At 33.9% G+C, this 21,020-nt stretch overlaps 2 protein-coding genes across 3 annotated transcripts; one reads left to right on the top strand and one right to left on the bottom strand.

Moving 5' to 3' along the window:
* Positions 1 to 35: 35 nt before the first annotated feature.
* Positions 36 to 2,412, bottom strand: LOC128184374 (uncharacterized). The gene is made up of 4 exons (XM_052853820.1): positions 2,254 to 2,412; positions 1,183 to 1,275; positions 866 to 1,065; positions 36 to 734 (listed from the first exon to the last, which is right to left on the bottom strand). Exons 1-4 carry the CDS (start codon positions 2,279 to 2,281, stop codon positions 612 to 614), a joined length of 444 nt encoding a protein of 147 aa, XP_052709780.1. The 5' UTR covers positions 2,282 to 2,412; the 3' UTR covers positions 36 to 611.
* A 2,663-nt stretch (positions 2,413 to 5,075) lies between these two features.
* Positions 5,076 to 14,456, top strand: LOC128188524 (lysosomal aspartic protease-like). 2 transcript variants are annotated; one of them, XM_052859628.1, is made up of 9 exons: positions 5,076 to 5,232; positions 7,473 to 7,608; positions 7,932 to 8,055; positions 8,224 to 8,342; positions 9,663 to 9,862; positions 10,609 to 10,731; positions 10,974 to 11,121; positions 11,373 to 11,471; positions 14,184 to 14,456. In XM_052859628.1, the coding sequence occupies exons 1-9, from the start codon at positions 5,168 to 5,170 to the stop codon at positions 14,349 to 14,351; spliced, it is 1,182 nt and encodes a 393-aa protein (XP_052715588.1). In that variant the 5' UTR covers positions 5,076 to 5,167; the 3' UTR covers positions 14,352 to 14,456. The 2 variants fall into 2 exon arrangements, with proteins under 2 accessions (XP_052715588.1, XP_052715596.1); XM_052859636.1 differs by lacking the exon at positions 14,184 to 14,456 and adding an exon at positions 12,263 to 13,308.
* The last annotated feature ends 6,564 nt before the right edge of the window (positions 14,457 to 21,020 follow it).

Here is a 21,020-nt window from a genome sequence, read left to right as displayed (position 1 = left end):
AATGTACATGTATTCACATAAAGATTGAGACTGAATTTGAAATTTGAAATTTATGGTATAAAATAAAAACACGCATATAAAAATACATACAAGAATCTGACTACACCCAATGTGATACGTTTACATGCAGTATTTGGTGGAGAAATGTACATGTACTTAATAACATGAAGGGATACATGGGTGATTTATCACAATGTGTTTATAAATACCCTAATACAGGTAATGTAAAATAGTCATTAAATTCACCAATATGGGGAAACATGACAAAATAGTTCTATATTATGCGCAGTGGCTGAATGGCAAAATAAAACGAGTAAAGTTGCAGATTATTGAAGGATCTATTTAAGCTGTGTATTTTTTAAAGCATGATTGTAAAGGTGAAAAGTTTATGACCTTTTGGTTCAAACCAGTTTTGGTTTGTGATTACATCACAGTTAGGAGAGTTATCCTTAATCCATCACATAATCTCCAGTAGCTAAATACCCCCCGAGTAAAAAAGAAAGAAAAACTTTATAAAAGACCTGTTGTAATCAGTGCTACATGTATACCCCCCCCCCCCCCCCACCCCGTTCCTCTTGGAATAATGCTGCCCCGGGACTGAGGTGGATCTGTTAACGATACCACTGAAAGGCACAAATGATACAAACGACGGCGATGACTATTCCCACCAGGGTGAAAACCTTGATGTATATTTTTCTTCTTTGTGAATCCATTGGAACTCTTGCCATTAGAGTCTGCAAGCAAAACATTTGAAAATTGCTCAAGCTTTTATTACCTATTATGTATCTTACTTAAAATTACACAAACTTTAAAATTAAAATCGGAGACATAAATGTCTCTGATTAAAATGCAAGAAATTACTTACCACAGGGCGGTCTCTCATCCGAGCCAGAACTTGTAAATCATGCGGCGTGAACACTTGGCGTTGTGGTCCTTGGTGTTGAGATTGGTACCCATACATGAAGGGCTGGGGCGAGTCGTAAGCTCCGTGCATCAGAGAAGATGGCGGTGGGTAACAATGAGGGGTAACCATCATATCGCTTGGTGAAGCAAAGGAGCTCAGGTCTTCAATATGCAAAAATGAGTTGTATGTATAGCATCATAACTGTAAGTTGTACAAGTATCACTACGTATATGTTAAGGTATTTTAAAAGCATGCGTCAACGACTAAATGATCCTTACCGTAAGGCTGAGGGGGGTGGACGGGCACCGAGTGGTGCCCCGGCATGGAACACACCTCCTCATAAGGGGGTGGCGGGGCAGGCTCGTCTTTATCTGTAAAGATCACATTTGAGCTGAGTCAGGAATTTCCCCGGTTTGAGGTATTGTACATAAATGTACATGTAACAATTACTTAATAAATATTCCGTACACTGAGGTTTCAGTTACTAGTACAATATGGACCATAAATTTGATGAATAATTCTATTTATTGCTTTGCAGGCTCGTTTCAAACTTGATTTATTAAGTTTATGCATGCAAACGTAAATAAAGTAAGTTTTCCATAAATTATTTATATATATCTCCGGCAGAATTCAGCAATATTACGTTCACGGAGAGCTTGGCCCAGCCAACATCTGTGACTGATGCTTTTCTTAATGAACAGACTTCGTGTATGAGTTTCAGTATTACCGGTATACATGTATGTAATAACATTTATTGTTTCGTGTAAATTTGTGTGTAAACAATTTCACAGGTGAGATTCGGTGGATGAATGATTGCAGTAGTAGCCATGCGGACACCTTACGAACCATTGAGGATAGCTAATGCCCGTTTGTCACATTTTCTTGAATGGGTTAATATTCATCGCTTTTATCATTGTAAAAATTGTGTTATAAATAATTGCTTCAAAGTACTAGTACACTGGTTATTAAGACCTTATGCATATTTATACTAGGCGATAAGTATATATTTAGAAAATAAATTATCAATATACTATATGTTTACAGGAGTTGATTTCTGTTTATCACTCGTTTACATTTGTTTATTACGTAATGCCAATACCAGAGAATGTATGAATCGTATAATTATGGTTTTTATTAAGTACGCTTATATTTTGATGCTGTACACGATTTGAAGTATTTTTACGTTTTTGTAACTGAACCGGAGGCATATCGTCTTAGAAAATCAAAAAGAAAACTCATTCCAGAAAAATCTACTTTTCAATAAAACCCTTATGCTTATTTTAACCCTAAAATCTTTATAAACGACAAGTACTTGAGAACTGAAAGTAAAAAAAATAAACTGTATTTACCTGGTTCTTTAAGATTTTCTGCTGGCATTGTTAGAGTCCCTCAATATTCTGAAAAATAGGGCTTGGTTACAGGTCAAACGATGACTTAGTATGTCTTATAAAACCCGTCACTTGTATATATATTTAGAAGGTCACAGGTGGGTTAATGTTGACCTAGTTTTACACCCGTGACAAATCCAGCTAGTTACCAGAGCGGAACACAATGCTCCAGCACCCCATCGGATTCTTTGATACCTACATGTATATATTTGTACTTTACCTGTCCAAATATTACGTAATATTATCTACCTGATTGGGTCGCTGATTGAATGCAAATTAAAGAGAGAATTGCATAATACATAATGCGATTGACAACGGATTCAAAATGCCATAGAAAACGAGTAATTGGAATGACTCTGATAATTGAATGCCTACGAGATATGAATATACAAGGAAGCTCGACTATTTCAACTCCACACTATTTAAAGGATGGTTTCTTTAAATCTAACGGAGAAAATATTTTTTTTTCTTTTTGATGAATGAGCTTAAACTGTATGTAAGATATGTACGTATATTTGTTTAATTGTTTTCAAAAAGGGATCTGAATTGATTTCACAAAACAAAAACAAAAACTCTCTTGAACAATCGATAAATTAAGGATGTTTGATTACAATTGCATTTTAATCGGAATGAAAATTATAACATGAAAAAAAAAAAACAACAATGGAATTCATAGTTACTAGTACATGTGTATAATTTTGTTTACAACCATTTATTTTTATATACATCTGGGATCATGGATATAATTATATTCATCCAATATGCGATTGTTAAATGATTGATGAAGACAGTTGTATATAAAATGGAAAACTCATATCTACAATGTGAACATCAGTCATGTACAATTTTGAAAGTATTCGGAGTTAGGTCGTCTACCTATGAGTATTATACGTAAATTGGTTGAAATTATCGATTAAAACAGAAATTTTATATTACGCAATATATATGATGAAGTGGTCTCACAGTTGATACCAAATACTTGGTGTTATAATGTAAATTAACTTCTTCGGACTGTGTTAATTGCTATAAAACTTTTTTTCCTATTTCGACAACTGTTTTAAAAATCTTCTAAATTCCGCGCCGCCTTAATCCCACCCGAGGCACAGTCAGAGATGAACTTTTAATTGAATTCTGTTAATGTTTATTGACACTTCATCTTTCATCTTATTAATTCTTTATGTACATGCTGCTACTCAATAGCTGTTTGATAATTGATTTCCTTACATCTGTACGTATTGTGTTAATCCTTCATTGTGTTATTCCATTGTTCTCTTCATATGATTTTGATTTGTAAATTATAGTCAGTTGGAATCAGACCTTCGGTGCTGATGCACATACCAAACTCACGTAAAAGTTAATTCCATGTAAATTCTAGATAGAAGTCTGAAAACTTAATCGAGTGTTGGCTTGACCTCCTGGTTATTAATTCCTATATATTTATCTACGTAAAAAATGTAGATTTAAACTTCATATACAGTGTATATGTTGTACAGCACCATTATAATTGTTCATTTTTTTTCCTCTACTCACGCATAAAGTGTAAATGTGTACATGTTTTGTAATAGTCTCTATGTTGTGAACCAAAGAGAAAGATGAATGTTCAACAACTGTTGGAGGTTTCATGAGGCTGGGTCCAACAACAAGAGAATAAGCTCAGGGTTGGCCCAGTATTAGTCCTGTACAGGAGAGAGCGCCCCGTAATATATTGTTTAACGTTGATAATGACATGGTGATGCGTGTTCTGCTTAGATAAAGTATAGATCTACTAGCGTAAGGTGTTTATTATACTATAAAATGCTTTCTTTGATGATTCATTCGGGTTATGAAGGTAGTGATAATTGCAGAAAAAATTTTACATAACGCGCTAACGCGGGTTATGTATTTTTTCTGCAATGTCACTACCTTCATATCCCGAATGATTCACCAAAGAAAGCATTTTATTGTTTGAGTAAGTAGGCCTATGTTACAACTGCTTATAGTTCAAGTGAATTTTATAGCAAATAAACAGTACAATACAATACATATATATATTATATTATAAATGCACGCATCATTAATGAGAAATATTGTATTACGTTGATATTGTCCTTATATGGTTCAAATCCCAGTGATAAATGTTACGCCGAAGGAAACGACAAGTCGAAAGGGGGAGGGGATGAACTCAGAATCATAGCATTATACACTACATGTATTTACTATTCATAATATATTGTCTCGAAGTGTGTTTTGGATATCTGGAGGAAGCTAGCTGTAGTGTTCAAACAATGAAAATTAATAAACACCGTTTAAAATTTTTTTTGATATATTTTAAATCTAACAATTTAATAAAAATATACTTTATGACTACTTGTAATCATGCATATTTTGATAGAAAAAATGTTGAACTTTGAATTTGTCAGAAAAACAAAAAGATGACAAGCGTTGAAACATTTCCATAATACCATTATTATAATTACATCCACATTTTCCTTAAACCTATACTGAGAAACATGTACATTATTTTCCTCGAACACGCGCTTTTCTCTCTGTCTGATTGGCTTCCTAAACGTTTCTTGATCATATTGAAATGCCACACAATCTTGATTATACACAAAATCTGTCATTCGCTATCATGCTATTAAAAGCACAGGGGCATCGTATCCACTCTACTGTCATAGAGTGTAGAGCGGATACGATGCCCCTGTGATGTAATATTAATCTACGCACATCTAGCGTCTCTTGACCCCTGGACCCAGCTAACACTACGTCGAAACAAGTAGACACCGGCAACTAAATGAAAAGTAAAAATCACGTGATTTGTCATATGATTTTTCACCGTGTGACTGTTTTTGTCTAACTCAGTAACTGCAGCAGTGTTTCGCCGGTGTACATCAAGATGAAGTCGTTTCTGAGGATCTCCATCCTACTTTTTGTTGCAGCATATGTCTCTGCCTTTCAAAGGTAAGCATAATATCCTATGAGTATCTTCAAAGCCTTTTTCTTGCATTTATACGATGAACAGCATTCGTTGCAAACAAAGCACCCTGTCCTCTGTGTCGCGTAACGTTACTATGACCCCCCCTCCCCATATCGGTTGGAAAGCGTCAGATCCATACTTTTGCGCATCGTAAACAAGTGCTAGGCAAGTGTTGGATCTCTCTCAGTTTGTCAACCCAAGTTTTCTCGATAAACTGAGAACTTTGCAGCTTTATCCAATATTATTGAACTTCAAATGCTTATTAAGTGCTCGATCGAGCCGTTATTGTCCATCTAGGCGGAAAAAGCCGTAGAGTGACAAATCCAGAAGGAACTTAAAATCTTAGAAGTTTTAAAATCAGAAATATGAACATGATGATAACTCGACCCATGCACAAATCCTGTTAACATTAAATGTTGACTGTAATTATAAATGTCTCTTTCCTGAAATCATTAAATATCTGACACCTCTTATTGCTATATGTACATGTAGCTAGTCTTGCATAGATTGAAAAAGGTTGGACTATTCTGTTACGTATGTTTGAGTTATTTAAAATTTAAAATTTTAACACTATCTACTTGATGATTTACTGTACATTAACCACTTGACCCGAGTAAATGGAGTTCTCAAATTTCAGGGAGATTTGTTGAGACTAACAATTTTGTACTTATATCTCTTATGACAAGATATACAGTAAGTGCAACATTTTTAGTATCACCAAACTTTGCTGAGAGCAGCTAGTATATGGTTATCCCTGGAAACACATGATTTTAAAATATGTAAGTTTTTTTGTAAGATACATGTACTAAGAATTTATGCTCCTTTATGGTTGGATTAGTGTATCAATTTCAATTTTCTGCAAAATGGGATCATGTTCTGATATCCTTTTATATTAATGTGAGTACAGTGCTTTGAACCATTCTTATTACCATACATGTGTACACATTGTCAAATTTACTATGTTTATGGGCAGTATAAAGTTAACATCTTTAGAAGTACAGCAATTTTTAACAGTTGTTGAGTACATTGACCCTTAAGTGTGCCTTGCTCCCCATTGTCTTATTATTTTGGCAATATACATAGTACTTAAAGTTCTAAGGTAATATCAATTGGGTAGTTATAAATTAATAGTATTTATGGTATTTGTAACAAAGAAAGGTAATCTAATTTTCAGAAGGCACAGCACTGTACCAGAGCTGTATGATTGATTAATTACCTCTAATAGCCAAACTAGTATTTATATCTTTATGACCATGAGAGATTGCCATTGATGAGTACAGTTGCAGTGTTCATTCACAATAGTACATGTACATGCATATATGAATGTATGAATATATATACATGTATGCTGATGTCTATGTCTGCTTTTTTTCAATCATACAACTCTGTCCTTCCTGTGTTTAAATGTGTTTATTGTGCATTATTATATAAATAGTGCCTGTTTGGGAGGGTAACAGTTGAAATTGACACCCGAGAAAACCATTGTCAACCGACACGAAGCGGAGGTTGACAATGGTTTTCAAGGGGTGTCAATTTCATGCTATCCTCCCAAACAGGCACTATTCATTTTGTTATACTGAATGTCTTTTTTAAAATTTTTAAGAAAATTTTACTGCTTTTATATAGGAATAACGTGAATTCTACAGCGAACCGTACGCGCATAATTTTCGCGCATGTAACATTTTTTAATGTTACCCGTTGCCAAGTGCGTTGCTAACGCTGAGGGTAATAGTAAATATTATTAACTGCGTCTTAACCAATCAGATTTCAGTATTTAACATGAAAGTATAACAAAAGTATATATTGTACATTTTTCCTCTCGGCCCCAAGAGTCATCAATTATTCATCAAAATTGAATTGAATTGCACATTGAAAATTAAGAATGTTTTGGTAAATCTTTATCTTGAATTATTACCTTTTTTGGTTCTGCATGGAATTGACATAATTAAAACAGAGTATGCACAATGAAAGGCACAGATAAGTCATTTGAAAATTTAACTTGTTCTTCTCCAGAACAATGCCCAAAGTTAGAATTATTGAAACATCCTCTAATTCTTTACCAATTTAAAAAAGGTACTTTTTATCAATATTAAAGTGCTTAAATTAGAACTGATTATTGGTATGTAATTGAAAACCAGTTAGTGTGTCTCCTGATTTTGTATAGCAATTAATAAATTTAATTGATTGCACCATCACTAGACAGTGCTCTGCACTTATTTTTTAGAATAAAGCTCCACAAGATAGATAAAACAGTAAGAGAGACTCTTTTGGAGAGAGGAACTACAGCTGAATATCTAAAGAGGAAGTACAATCGATATGAGACCGGACCAGAGCCTGAACCTCTGTCAAATTATATGGATGTAAGGCTTTATTCCTTATTTATTTACACTTTACCATAGTTACATGTACATGTATTTTTTGTAATGCAAGCTCAGTCGTTTAGTCAAATGATAAATTCCTTTACAATATCATGCATAATTACCTGATGATATAGATGCAAAGGACTTGAAGGTTTATTATCTTAAGATTATAGGATCAATTCTTCCCAGTTTGTTGAAATTTACTGAGACGATTACTTGATTTCCATACATTTCAGAAATACATTTAAGTATAAATATATTTTTCACATTCATTTGAATTGTAAAAAGTACTGTAGATTGTAGTTTTTAAATTTCATCAACAGGCTCAATACTATGGACCAATATCTATTGGAACTCCTCCCCAGAACTTCAAAGTGATCTTTGACACCGGCTCATCAAATCTTTGGGTTCCATCAAAGAAATGTAAACTGTCAGATATTGCATGCTGTAAGTATTTTGGTATTTGGAAAAACATTTTATTTTTAAGAATGAAATTTATGAAAACAATGACACAACAGTTTCAGAATTTATTACATTGTAATAACTGATATTAGGTAGCAGGAGATGGTATAGATCATGTATTGAAATGAAACAGATATCTGCATTTTGTTTCAGTATTGCACAATAAATATGACAGCACAAAGTCATCAACCTACAAAGCCAATGGAACTGATTTCGAGATCCGCTACGGAACAGGAAGTCTGAAGGGTTTCCTCAGCACTGATACTGTTACGGTAGGGTCCTTGAAATTATGGATGAGGGTATATAGATAAACCAATTTATATAAGTAATACCTTATAATTTGAATTAACTTTCCAAGAATAAATAGTTTAAACAATTGATTAATTATCATGTAAGCACATAGTTTTTGGATCATTAAACTTTACAAGAATTGTTGGCATGCAAATTTTTAACATTACAACAATATTTTATTATGTAAATACATGTATTAAATATGGTTGACTGCAGAAACATATATGTTTGCACACGCCTCATATGGATCAAACACCTTGTTTAGTACTTAAGGAGGGATATCCTTTTTTTTTTGCACATGTAGAGCTGCTTGACTCAGAAATGACTGAGTTGATGGCCTCTTTAAAATTTAATTTGATATACAAAGAAGCATCAAATGAATAGAAATATAACCTGCATTTTAAAGATCCTGTATGATGCTCTGTTAACAGGACATTTTATTCAGTCTTTGAAGGACACTAGGTCTTGATCATATTGGGAAATGCTCTTTCACTTATACAACAATAAGGGAATCAAATTAAATAAAGGATCACCCAAGACATGATCATGGATATAAAAACATTTTTTCTGGTCAGATGGCAAAAATCTTTTAACTACTTCTAGACAAATTTTTAAATCCCTTTTTGTATGATAATCAACATCTATGTGTAGAGCTTGGTTAACTTATAAATCACCACATTGATATTAGTATTAGGCCTAGTAATTCTCTCTTTTTTTTCTCGAAGTTTTCACATTTTCTTTGAACTTAAAACTTTGTTCCATGCATTATCAGCCAAGAGTGTTAAAGTAAATTTAAAGTACGATTTCTTAATTGCTCAAAGGACACAATGTCCTATAGTTATCGAGATAAGAATTGATAAAATTGATAAAGGACTGTGTCATGACATGAAAACTAAAGGAATGCTTTTATCTGAATCATCAAGATGTTTGAATGACTTTACCCTCACACTCTGTGTCATTGATGCATCACTTAATTGTAACCTGGATTTAAGATCATCTTTTTTATAAAGCAATAAATTATTTTTAATGCATATAAATGTTTCAGTTGTACATGTATATTCAATAACTATGATTAAATGTCGATGTAGAATTGACAGAATGCGATATATAGATGATAGATTCCTTTTTTTTGAAATTCACAATAAATGAAATATATACAGTCAAATAAAGTTGATTTTAAGCTTTACTAAACAATTCTGACCATTATAATTGTTGATTGAAAGTATCTGTGTTATACACAAAGAACATACACGTGTACATGTACCTTGTGATATTTTACAATCTTTACATCTCCCTTGTAGGTAGGAGATATCAAGGTCAAGGACCAGACATTTGCCGAGGCCACAGAACAGCCCGGAATCACATTTGTTGCTGCCAAGTTTGATGGAATTCTGGGAATGGGCTTCCCCGAAATATCTGTAAAGGGTGTTACACCAGTTTTCAACAACATGGTAGCACAAAAACTTGTCCCAGCACCTATCTTTTCTTTTTACCTGGATAGGTAAGATATTTACATTAAAAGATCCATCATACAGTCTTATAATTGACCTCACATTCACCCACAAGTACCTTACTTTTAACTTAATAAAATTTAATTATTTTATTATTGACTTATTTATTTGTCATTTATTTGTCATTGGATATATACACATTGCATTTTATTCACTAGAATGGATTTTAGGCATGGAGAAATATCTTTATACAATTTTCACCTGACTCATCAACTAGCTAGTACACAATGTAATTACAGTCAAACTTCGTTATCTCGAACTAGATGGGACTGTTTAAAAACTTCGAGATATCAAAGTATTCGAGATATCGAGAGAAGAATACTTAAAAATAAGTAGTTGGGACTTACAAATCACTTCGACATATCCATTGTATTCGAGATTTCAGTGTTCGAGATATTGAAGTTTAACTGTATGAAGTTTTATTGATACAGTGATGTACAGTGATACTGGGTTATTTTTGCCCCATCTTTCTATTTTTACACTTGTAAATGGTTTAGTCCAGTTTTGAATTCCCCCAGCAACGCATGCAGTTAATAATAAATACTTGATCATTCTAATCAACACAGCAATTTTGAAATTGTTTTGGATTTTTCCATTGACAACAAAAGCAAAAGGGGCGAAAATAAAATAGAGATATAAATTTCTCTGTATACAGTACTAAAATCCTTAAATTTATAGTATTAACTTATTTCACATACCGTACATGTTTTTTCATATATTGATGTAAAAATTTCAGAAATCCAACTGGAACGCCAGGAGGAGAGTTGATTTTGGGAGGAAGTGACCCCAAGTACTACTCCGGAAACTTCACCTACGTTAACGTAACCCGCAAAGGATACTGGCAGTTCAAAATGGATGGGTGGGTATTGTTTATTGAAGTTGAATATTTACACTGAGTGTTAGGATGACAGCTGTGTGAATATACAAGGAACTTCCCCGAAGTCTTGCTAAAGATAGACTCACCATTGTCTTTGCTGTCGACATACTAGAGCAATACTATAAATCTGCCGCAGTCTGTTTTTGTTGTACCAAAGTAATTTCATCCTGGGCTGTATAGACCTTCTTGGCACACACTGGAATTTTCTGTTTTCCAAATTATAGAGTTAAAGTCAATGGAAAGGCATCAAAATACTGCTCTGGAGGTTGTAACGCCATTGCTGATACTGGAACTTCTCTTCTGGCTGGTCCATCCACGGAAGTCAAGTCTCTCAATGCCATGATTGGAGCTAAACCATTTGCTGCAGGGGAGGTAATACATCTGAATGGTGACTATATAACAAGAGTTACCTTACTTAACTTATATGAAATGCACTCTGTCTTTATAATTAATTCATGAATGAGTTAACTACAAGAATTCTTATTTCTTTTTCTCTAATTGACTTTAAAAGATTGGTTTGATTATAAAATTGTATGGTGGAATTTGTCTTGAATTCTACAATTTGTTGAATTCGTATTGCTATGATATTGTGATGTGTAAATATTTGTGTGTTCTGTTCACAGTACACTGTGGACTGTTCTAAAATTGGAAGCTTGCCTCCAGTGAGCTTTACACTGAACGGAAAAGACTTCACCCTCCAGGGCAAAGATTATATACTAACTGTAAGTATTATAAAAAATAGAAACAAGACCTTTTCTCTGATCCCCGTGAATCAATGATGCAGCTGTTCATTAGGAAAGTACTCCATTTAATATAGACAAGTTGCGCATGTGATTCACTATCTTTTTCTTTGATAATCAATGATTACAGATTGTGTGGTCTATAATGAATGAAGCGACCTCTTAAATCATCAGTTATCAGTCGAATAATGATGGTGACCTTAACTTTGTTTGAATTGTGTCAGACAGTTGTAATCTTCACTGATATATTTATCTCTTTTTGTGTGATATATCATAGATGAAGGCGCTGACATAGAGATAACTGTGTAAGATTACCTAGTAAAAGGACAGGGACATTTTGGATAAAATTTATGGGCAAATTGTTATTTCAAATGATGTATATGCAATCACAACTTGGTCAATATTCATTTATTGAAGCATGAACACCATGTAGAATTTTAAATGATTTTCTCAACAAATAAGATTTTAGGTTCATCATTTCCACAGATTATTACAATTGTTTTTTTGAAACAATTATACTGCTAAATCATTAAATTTATGGGGATCAATTTTCATTGTCAATTTTTAAAGTTTTGTTCTGATGAAATTTTGTAAATTTGGTCCTTAATTTATAGCACTGAAAGAATGTTTTTCATGATTTGTTTGGAATATTAATTTGTGGGTAAGGTATATCCAACTAATCCAGAATTAACCCCCCATGAATTCAATATGAATGATTCCACAGCATTTTATGAAAAACAAGGTTTTATGATGAGACTTGCTGGTAATTCCAGGTATCTGAGATGGGTCAAACAATCTGCCTGAGTGGTTTCATAGGACTGGATATTCCTGCTCCAGCCGGCCCTCTGTGGATCTTGGGCGACATTTTCATTGGTGCTTTCTACACAGAGTTCGATATGGGCAATAGCAGAGTTGGCTTTGCCCGAACCAGTAGCTAAATATCTGGGTTTCTATATCCGGGATGTAGTATTTCCTCTGTATTGATCTTTGACTTTTATCTCAGAATTCATGGAATTACATCTTGGGATTATTAAGGAACATTCCATTTTGTTATGAAACTCGTCTTTTGAAATACAGATTGGAATATTAGTTTAATTTTCTGCCCCCTTTCAGTTACTGATGAAAACAGCATGAATTAAACATAAGTTTAGGTAAAACAATGAAGGGGAGAATTGTTATCATTTTGTCTCAAATAGCTTTGCCCTCTAATACTAACGTCACTTTTTCTGCTTTTTAGAATAATGCCTGGAGAATTAGCATTTTGGAATGGGCTGTCTTTTTCTTTTTCTTTTTGCTTTTGAATAACCAGCAGTTGATTTCGCTATCATTTCTTTCAGTCTCAATTAGTTAATACCAATACTAGAGTTGTTTGTGTCTCTTCAGACAATATATATTTTTAAAATTATTTTGGATTGGGGGAAGGGAGGGGGACGTTATTGCATTGTTGGTATTTGTTCATACGGAATTAAGGGCCAACTTCACCAGTCATCTTTACAAGCTCAAGAGATAAAAACTCTTGGTTAGTAAAATGATTGATTACATGATTCATACTGTTACTTATGCCAGTTTATTGTCTGAAGGGATACAGTAGCTTTTTTTGTATGATTTGCCATGACACGCTCGAATGCACGTGCATTGTAGGTGGGTTTTTTTTTTTTTATTTTGTGGATGTGTGCTTTAATGATTTCATTTGTAGACCCTTTTGCATGGTTGATAACAAAAAGAACCGACATAGGTTTCTTTGAGAACTAGTGCTATGCGTATGTGTAGCGTTTAATAAATAATAGCCTATATAATGATGAACTCTAGCGATTGATTTGTTAATTTAAAAAAAAATCTCGAAGACTTCAAAGTCAGAACCATAACAGCTTCCATTAGGAACTATTGGTATCCTGAAATCAATATGCATTACTGTCATTATATCTCTATATGAAAACTAAAATGTATCTCTTTGATTTATTATCTATGATTACACCCACTTACTAAAACTCATATCTTAGATGCTGGAAGGATATTTTTGATAGCAAGCATGCTACATGTAGCATCGAGTGTGTGAATATTTAACCCATTCAATGTTGATCTTATTACAAAACAATCCGCTAGCATCATTCGTTGATAGAAATTGATTTGAAATGTTTTTGATCAGGCATTTGTTGTCGTCCGGTACTACCGCATATCTGGTTATTTTCATGATGATCTAATCTTCGGGGGGGGGGGGGGGGGGGGGGGGGGGGGGGGGGGGGGGGGGGGGGGGGGGGGGGGCTGCGATCACTTTTACATCGCAAACAATTATATCCTGTATTATTTTCTATAAGATTATTTCCAAATTGCAGAAAAATGACTGACACAAATGAAAAATGTTACACGTTTTCACCATTTTGGCAAATTTTGTGTTGCACGTAAAAAAAACCTCCGGCTTTATATGGCATATACATGTTGTTGACACTGATGTCAGATGCACATGTAAAATCTTATTGGCGGCTGCATTAGCATTGTGCAAGTATTACTTTACGTTAAGTAAGCGAATGTGGTATGTAGCATGCATGTGATTGAGGTCTAGTATTATATTCATTACGCACAATAATTGTGTTCGGCGTTTGTAGTGTGCTGCCGTATCGTCTTTGCACGGTGCCTTTAGACTATCACTAACTGCATGTAGTTCTTTCTCTAACACACCACTAATTCATTAATCAGGTCTCACAACAAGGGCAGACTATTTGTTTGAGCGGTTTTATCGGTCTAGACGTCCCACCGCCCGCTGGTCCGTTATGGATTCTTGGGGATGTTTTCATTGGTCGATTTTACACCGAGTTCGACATGGGAAACAACAGAGTCGGTTTCGCCGAAGTGGCCAGCCCATGAACCGTTTAATAAATGTATGATGTGTTATATCAAAAGTAGAATGTTCACGTTCTGAATTATCAGGACGTATATTCTTGTCAACTTTAATAAAATATATTTATTTTCTGTATTGTCTCTTTTATTTTGTTTCAAGTTTGAGTTAACTCGCTGTTGTGATCACTAAATTAATTTTAAGTTCTTTTGTATTGGTTTGAATAACGTCCTTACATTTGCCCCTAGCTCTCAACGTTTATGTATTTCTATGGTTTTAATACTACATTTCCCATGTTAGAAATTAGAAAAGAAGAAAATTTATTTGCAGGCTGAAGAACATAATTATATCAAAACGATTCGGAACACAGAAACATGTATTTTAGAGACAGTTTTTAGAATTCACAATTATGGGCAACAGTACACTTTCTTTGCAATTAACAATGACAATAAAATCAATATTTTCCTTAAAAGAACACGAATGACCAATATTATGCAAAACCTAATGGGTTGATACATTTAAATGCATTGATTTTTAACGTCAGCAGGATCGGTTAATTACAGTTACAACTAGTCGAATATTTTCATGCGATTGAAGCTTGACTAATTTTACAGAATTTTGCTCTAATGCTTTAAAGGGGTATGGTCACGATTTTGGTCAAAAATTATTTTTCCGATTTTAATGTTTACAGTTCTTCAAAAGGGCATTTTTAATGGGCAACCAAAATTTTATTGTCATTAGTTGAGTTACATGTATAAGCGAATTACAGAGCAAACAATTCTTTGCTATGTAAACAAAGCTTTTGTTTACATTTCGAATGTTGAAGTGAAAGTTCCAGTTTTAAACCTTAATTAAATATGTTAAATGTTAGGATGTGTTTATTTATGCTCAAAATAAATGAGAAGATAGACAAATCAGCATGAAAATGATTTTTTACTTGCATATTAAACCTATGTAAACAAAAACAGGACACGAGCCTTGTTTACATGACAAAGAATTATGAGCCCTGTATCTTGCTTATATCTCTACGGATTTCATTTGATCAGTAGATATGCATCCATAAATCATTGTAAATAATAATAATAAAAAATAAACAAGAGGCAAATTGGCCTTAACGGTCACCTGAGTAGCATATAACCCATACACAAACTTGTCGAGGAGTCTCGTATATGCATTTAATTAGGTTTCATTCTGGAGTAGAAAAATTAGAAATTTGTAATGACGACCACCTCCCTGCTTGAAATCTTTCAAAAAGAACTGTGAATCCTATAATAAACTAGAGTTACTGTGAGCAAGCTCACAATTGATACCCCCCGAAGAAAAAAAATCATTTTTGCTATAATAGAAAATATTGGATGAATCTATTTCACTGTCCATTTACTATAAATAACAACTGCTCTATTTTTTAAAACTGTTATTAATGCTAAAAGGAGTAAACAACCAATTTCTATCCTTTAATTCCATTTAATTTTAACTTAACTGTTCATGCATGAGGACATTTGCATCCTTCTGTTAACAACCATGACTTGAATAAAACGAAATCCACATGTCATGCAGCCATTTAATATTTTAACATTATGAATTATTGGTATACTGAGCCCGATTTTTTGCGAAATTGTTGCCCACACATTTAATTTCCCCCCACAAAAAAATTTTATCGGTGCAGGCCATTTTCAGAAAAACGAGGATGAGAATCTAAAAATGATTTTATGTGGCCTGAGACAAGCAAGCTTTGTGTCAAATTTTAGCTTTTAATATTTCCATAAATACAAGACATGACACACACAGAATTTAGCATTTTTGAAATAATGACCTTGAACTTCCTTAATTGACCTTGGGTCAAGGTCATGACACACCCTTTGGTCATAAGCAATATTTGTGTGAAGTAAGAACATTCAATGCTTCTCACTAAGGAAGATATGGACTGGACACGAATTTTGCACTTTTTCTGCCAGTGACCTTGCCCTTGCCCAATTGACCTTGGGTCAAGGTCATGACACACCCTTTGGTCAAAAGCAATCTTGGTGTGAAGTAAGAACTTCCAGTGTTTCTCCATAAGAAAGATATGGACTGGACACGAATTTGGCATTTTTTCTGCCAGTGACCTTGCCCTTACCCAAATGACCTTGGCTCAAGGTAATGACACAACCTTTGGTCATAAGCAATCTTTGTGTAAAGTAAGAACTTCCAATGATTCTCCATAAGAAAGATATGGACCGGACACGAATTTGGCATTTTTTCTTCCCTTGACCTTGCCCGAATGACCTTGGGTCAAGGTCATGACACACCCTTAGGTCATAAGCAATTTTTGTGTAAAGTAAGAATTTCCAATGTTTCTCCATAAAAAAGATATGGACCGGACACGATTGCACAGACAGACGGACGGACAGACGGACAGACAAGGTGATTCCTATATACCCCCCCCCCCAAACTTTGTTTGCCGGGGGGTATAACAATAGATGTTTGTGAAATATATATTCCCCTTCCCTTGGAAACATCCACAAAGAAAATGAGCGGAAATTGCAAATAACTGGAATTTTTCTATGTCAAAGGGCCATAACTCTGTCGAAAATTCCTCGATCGTACCCAATATCAAACTTGACCTAGATATTATCATGATAAACCTGTATACCAAATCATCATTTCAATATGTTTATCCTCTGCGAAGAAAATGAACGGAAACTGTTGGTTGACCGACCGACAGACAACAGCAAAGCAATATGTCCTCCCTTCTTCAAAGGGTGGCATAAATATATAAAAAATTAAAGATCTGATCTACAAAATCATGAATTCAGTTTTCCTATCAGGTGTGTGGGAGTAAAGAAGATAATTTTTTAACATTATATGCATTAACACCTATACATCCATTTTGGCCCTGCCCTAGAGTCAAAACCCATACTCCAGAGGACATGAAAATTAAAATTTCAGTAAAGGACTTCCTGGTAAACATAATTATAAGTCAGTTTTTTAATACAGATGTGTGAGAATAGCGAAGAAAAATTTTAAACATTATATGCATTAACACTATATTGCCATATTGCCCCCCCCCCCATGTTCTGAACTCCTGACCCTGGAGCCATGAATTTCAAAATTTAGGTAGAGGAGCTAGTGGACATCATAACCATGTATTCAGTTTTTTGCCCATACGTGTGGGAGAAGAGAGGAAGATTTTCTAAGATTTAAAGCATTTTTACTATATGGCCATATTGGCCCCACCCTAAAGCCTGAACCCCTGACCCAGGGGTCATGAATATCACAATTTTGATAGAGGGCCTCATGGACATCATAATCATGCATTTACATTTTAACAAATATATATGGAAGTAGAGAAGAAGATTTTCTAAGATTAAATACATTTTTAGTTTTTTTTACTATATGGCCATATTGGCCCAACTCTAGAGCCTGAACCCCTGACCCAGGGTTTACGAATTTCACAATTTTGATAGAGGGCTTCATGGACATCATAATCATGCATTTAGTTTTTAACAAATATATATGGAAGTAGAGAAGATTTTCTAAGATTTAATATATTTTAGATATCTGGCCATATTGGCCCCACCCTAGAGCCTGAACCCCTGACCCAGGGGTCATGAATTGCACAATTGAGGTACAGGGCTTCATGGACATTATAATCATGCATTTAGTTTTTAACAAAAATATATTGGAGTAGAGAAGAAGATTTTCTAAGATTCAATACATTTTTACTATATGGCCATATTGGTCCCACCCTAGAGCCAGAACTCTTGACCCAGGGGTCATGAATTTCACAATTTTGGTAGAGGGCTTCATGGACATCATAACAATGCAACCAGTTTTTTCCTCGCATGTGTGGGAGTAGAGAAGAAGATTTTTGAAAATTTGGCTTTTTTCTTGGGCACATTTGGCCCCACCTGTGGCGCCCTGAGGGAGGTAGAGCCATGAATTTCACGATTTAGATTCCTCTAACCATAGAGATGCCTCACACCAAAAATGGTAACAATCAGTCCTGTAGTTTTTAAGAAGAAGAAGTTAAAAATGTAATTTGTTAATGCACGACGCCCGACGACGGACGAAAACGGATAGCAATAGGTCACCTGGGGTTACTCAGGTGACCTAAGCAACAGGTCATCTGAGTTTACTCAGGTGACATAACAAAAACAGAAAATAGAAATTGACTTAAATCATGACCATGCCCCTTTAATCACGGATACTACTTAAGATGACCCAATCTGTAAATTGAGATTTATATAAATAACACTAGAGATATCAAATAAAATGTTCAGGAAGGACATTAATATGGTTACATATATGTAAGTACTGCGGCGAAGTAGGGTGGGTTTTTTAAATTGTCAGAGCCACGATTATAATAGTATTCAAATACCATATGAAATCTCTGCTCCAAATCATATTTATGTAAAATGAAGAATTTTATAAACCGTTGACTTTTGTGAAGAGAGGAGAGAGAGGGGTTTCTTTCTTCTTAAGGTGGAATAACACACCTGGAAAAAGTCACTCAAATTAACAGAAAATGATTTGATTATGAAAAATATAATGATAAATAAACTGTACATATGTCAAAAAAGCTAAAAAATTGCAGCTTTTGAATAAAAATGAATATCTAAACAATTCAATTCAGTAAATACCGGTAACAACATAAGACCCTGAGGGATTCAAACTCTGGATGTACGGATCACAAGCCCGACACTCTATCCACCCCTCTATGAAATAAGTAACATGTTGACGTCAATAAAATCCTTTAAAAAAACGAAATGTTGTTTCGATAAGAGGTCATCCATTTTGTGATGATGTGTTATTCCACCTTTACGTACTGTCGTGTTGTAAATTTGTATTAACTATCACCCGGTCAATTCAGAATTTACAACATAACAATGAATTTTTATTTAGAATTCTTAGACAATCTACATTGTATATTATGCATTAATTTACCCTTTCATGCAATTAAAAAATATATGTATTTTAAAAATAACAGGGAATTCGAAGCAAATAAAAAATGTCATATACGATTACAGCCTATTAAACTGCGCAACTACTCGACTTATCTAGACATGAGTTGTAGTGGGGAAATTTACAGATGATTCTAAGAATTCAAAGGCGAAAATAAATTTTTTCCCCAAAAGTTAGATTTTTAGAAAATATGCCTCTTTGAAACAAAAGTCGGAAGAGGCAGTTTTCAGGCAATTGTCTCACTCTAAATGTTAAGATTGAATGAATTTTGTTTCCAGGAGGCAGTTTTTCGCATCAAAGAGGTGTCATGTCGTAAATTTTGAATTTACCGGGTGGCAGTAAATACAAAATTTACAACATGACAACAGTTGTCATGTTGTAAATTTTGTATTTACTGCCACCCGGTAAATTCAAAATTTACAACATGACAGAGGATTTCCCTTTTATAAAGCGTGAAACCCGCCACATTTTTCTGTGTAACCATTTTCAAATTTATTTCACGGTCTTATAAAAGTTGATACAAATTCCTCACTGCTTTAAGAACAACGTAATATTGCATGCAGAAAAGATTTACATCGAATTCTGTAACTGATTTTTCCATTTTATCTGCAACTTCTTTCGTGAAAAATACTAGTAGCATACGAACTAAAGTTAAAGTTCATTTATTTTCACTCATAACATATAATGTTACATGAGGTGCAGAATAATTATATACAAAAGTATATGTAAAGCAGGATTTACAAATGAGAAACAGAATAAAGTAAACAATGAATTTATTATAGTTGTTACGTAGGATGACCGACCAAATAAAGATGTTTTTAATTAAAGTACGCATTTTCATAAGTATGTGTACATGATTTGAAGATGACATAAGTCTGCAACGTCTTCTTTCAAATCCTGATATAAATGACGTCATACATGCACAAAATACTGAAAGAGAATGTGAGGAGACAGTATTAACAAACAAATGTTTACTTGGAGAAATCGATAAAAATTACCTGACGCTGTTACTACACTAGTTATTGTTTTAGTAGTTACCTTTAAGAATATTTACACTATTGGATAAAGTATCACGGATATACCAGGATGACACAAATGTGCACTCGGTAGGAATTGCAATGCTATGTCACGCAAAGTGTGACAACCTATTTATGCAAAATAATTTGTTGATATCCACTGGCAATTTCCTTAATCGGTTTCTACAATACTGTAGCATTTTAGGAACGGTTGTAAATGTTATTAATATGGCGGTAAAATACTGTTAAAAATTCATGTTAGCTTTGTGAAAACGATTTTCAGAGTCGAGTTATTATATCGAGAAATTCATCATACTCAAGGATCGGTGAAAAGCTTTGTTTAAATCAGTTTTATCGAATCAATAGTTAAAAATTAGGAATATTTCTTGTTACTTTTAGTGGTCTCAAAATTAATTAACGGTTTATCTTCATTTTTGCTTTACAGTGCGCACGGATTTAAAAAAAAATATATGTACATGTATAAGTAATCCGAAAGAGGAAGCCGAATTAGTCATGATAAAAAAATAAACATATTCATTAAATGTTCTACTATTTTAGAATATACATAAACCATCTTTGAAAACGCAAGAAAAAAACAAATGAAAACTTCTTGAGTAGTGAGCACCAAAGATGGAGAGTTGTGTATTTGAGAGAGAGAGAGAGAGAGAGAGAGAGAGAGAGAGAGAGAGAGAGATGTTTAAATGAAAATCAATAGAAAAAAACATTATAAAAGGCATT

This window comes from Crassostrea angulata, chromosome 1 (genome assembly GCF_025612915.1).
Source record: "Crassostrea angulata isolate pt1a10 chromosome 1, ASM2561291v2, whole genome shotgun sequence".
NCBI classification, from domain to species: Eukaryota; Metazoa; Mollusca; class Bivalvia; order Ostreida; family Ostreidae; genus Magallana; species Magallana angulata.
This window is presented reverse-complemented; position numbering and strand designations above follow the sequence as displayed.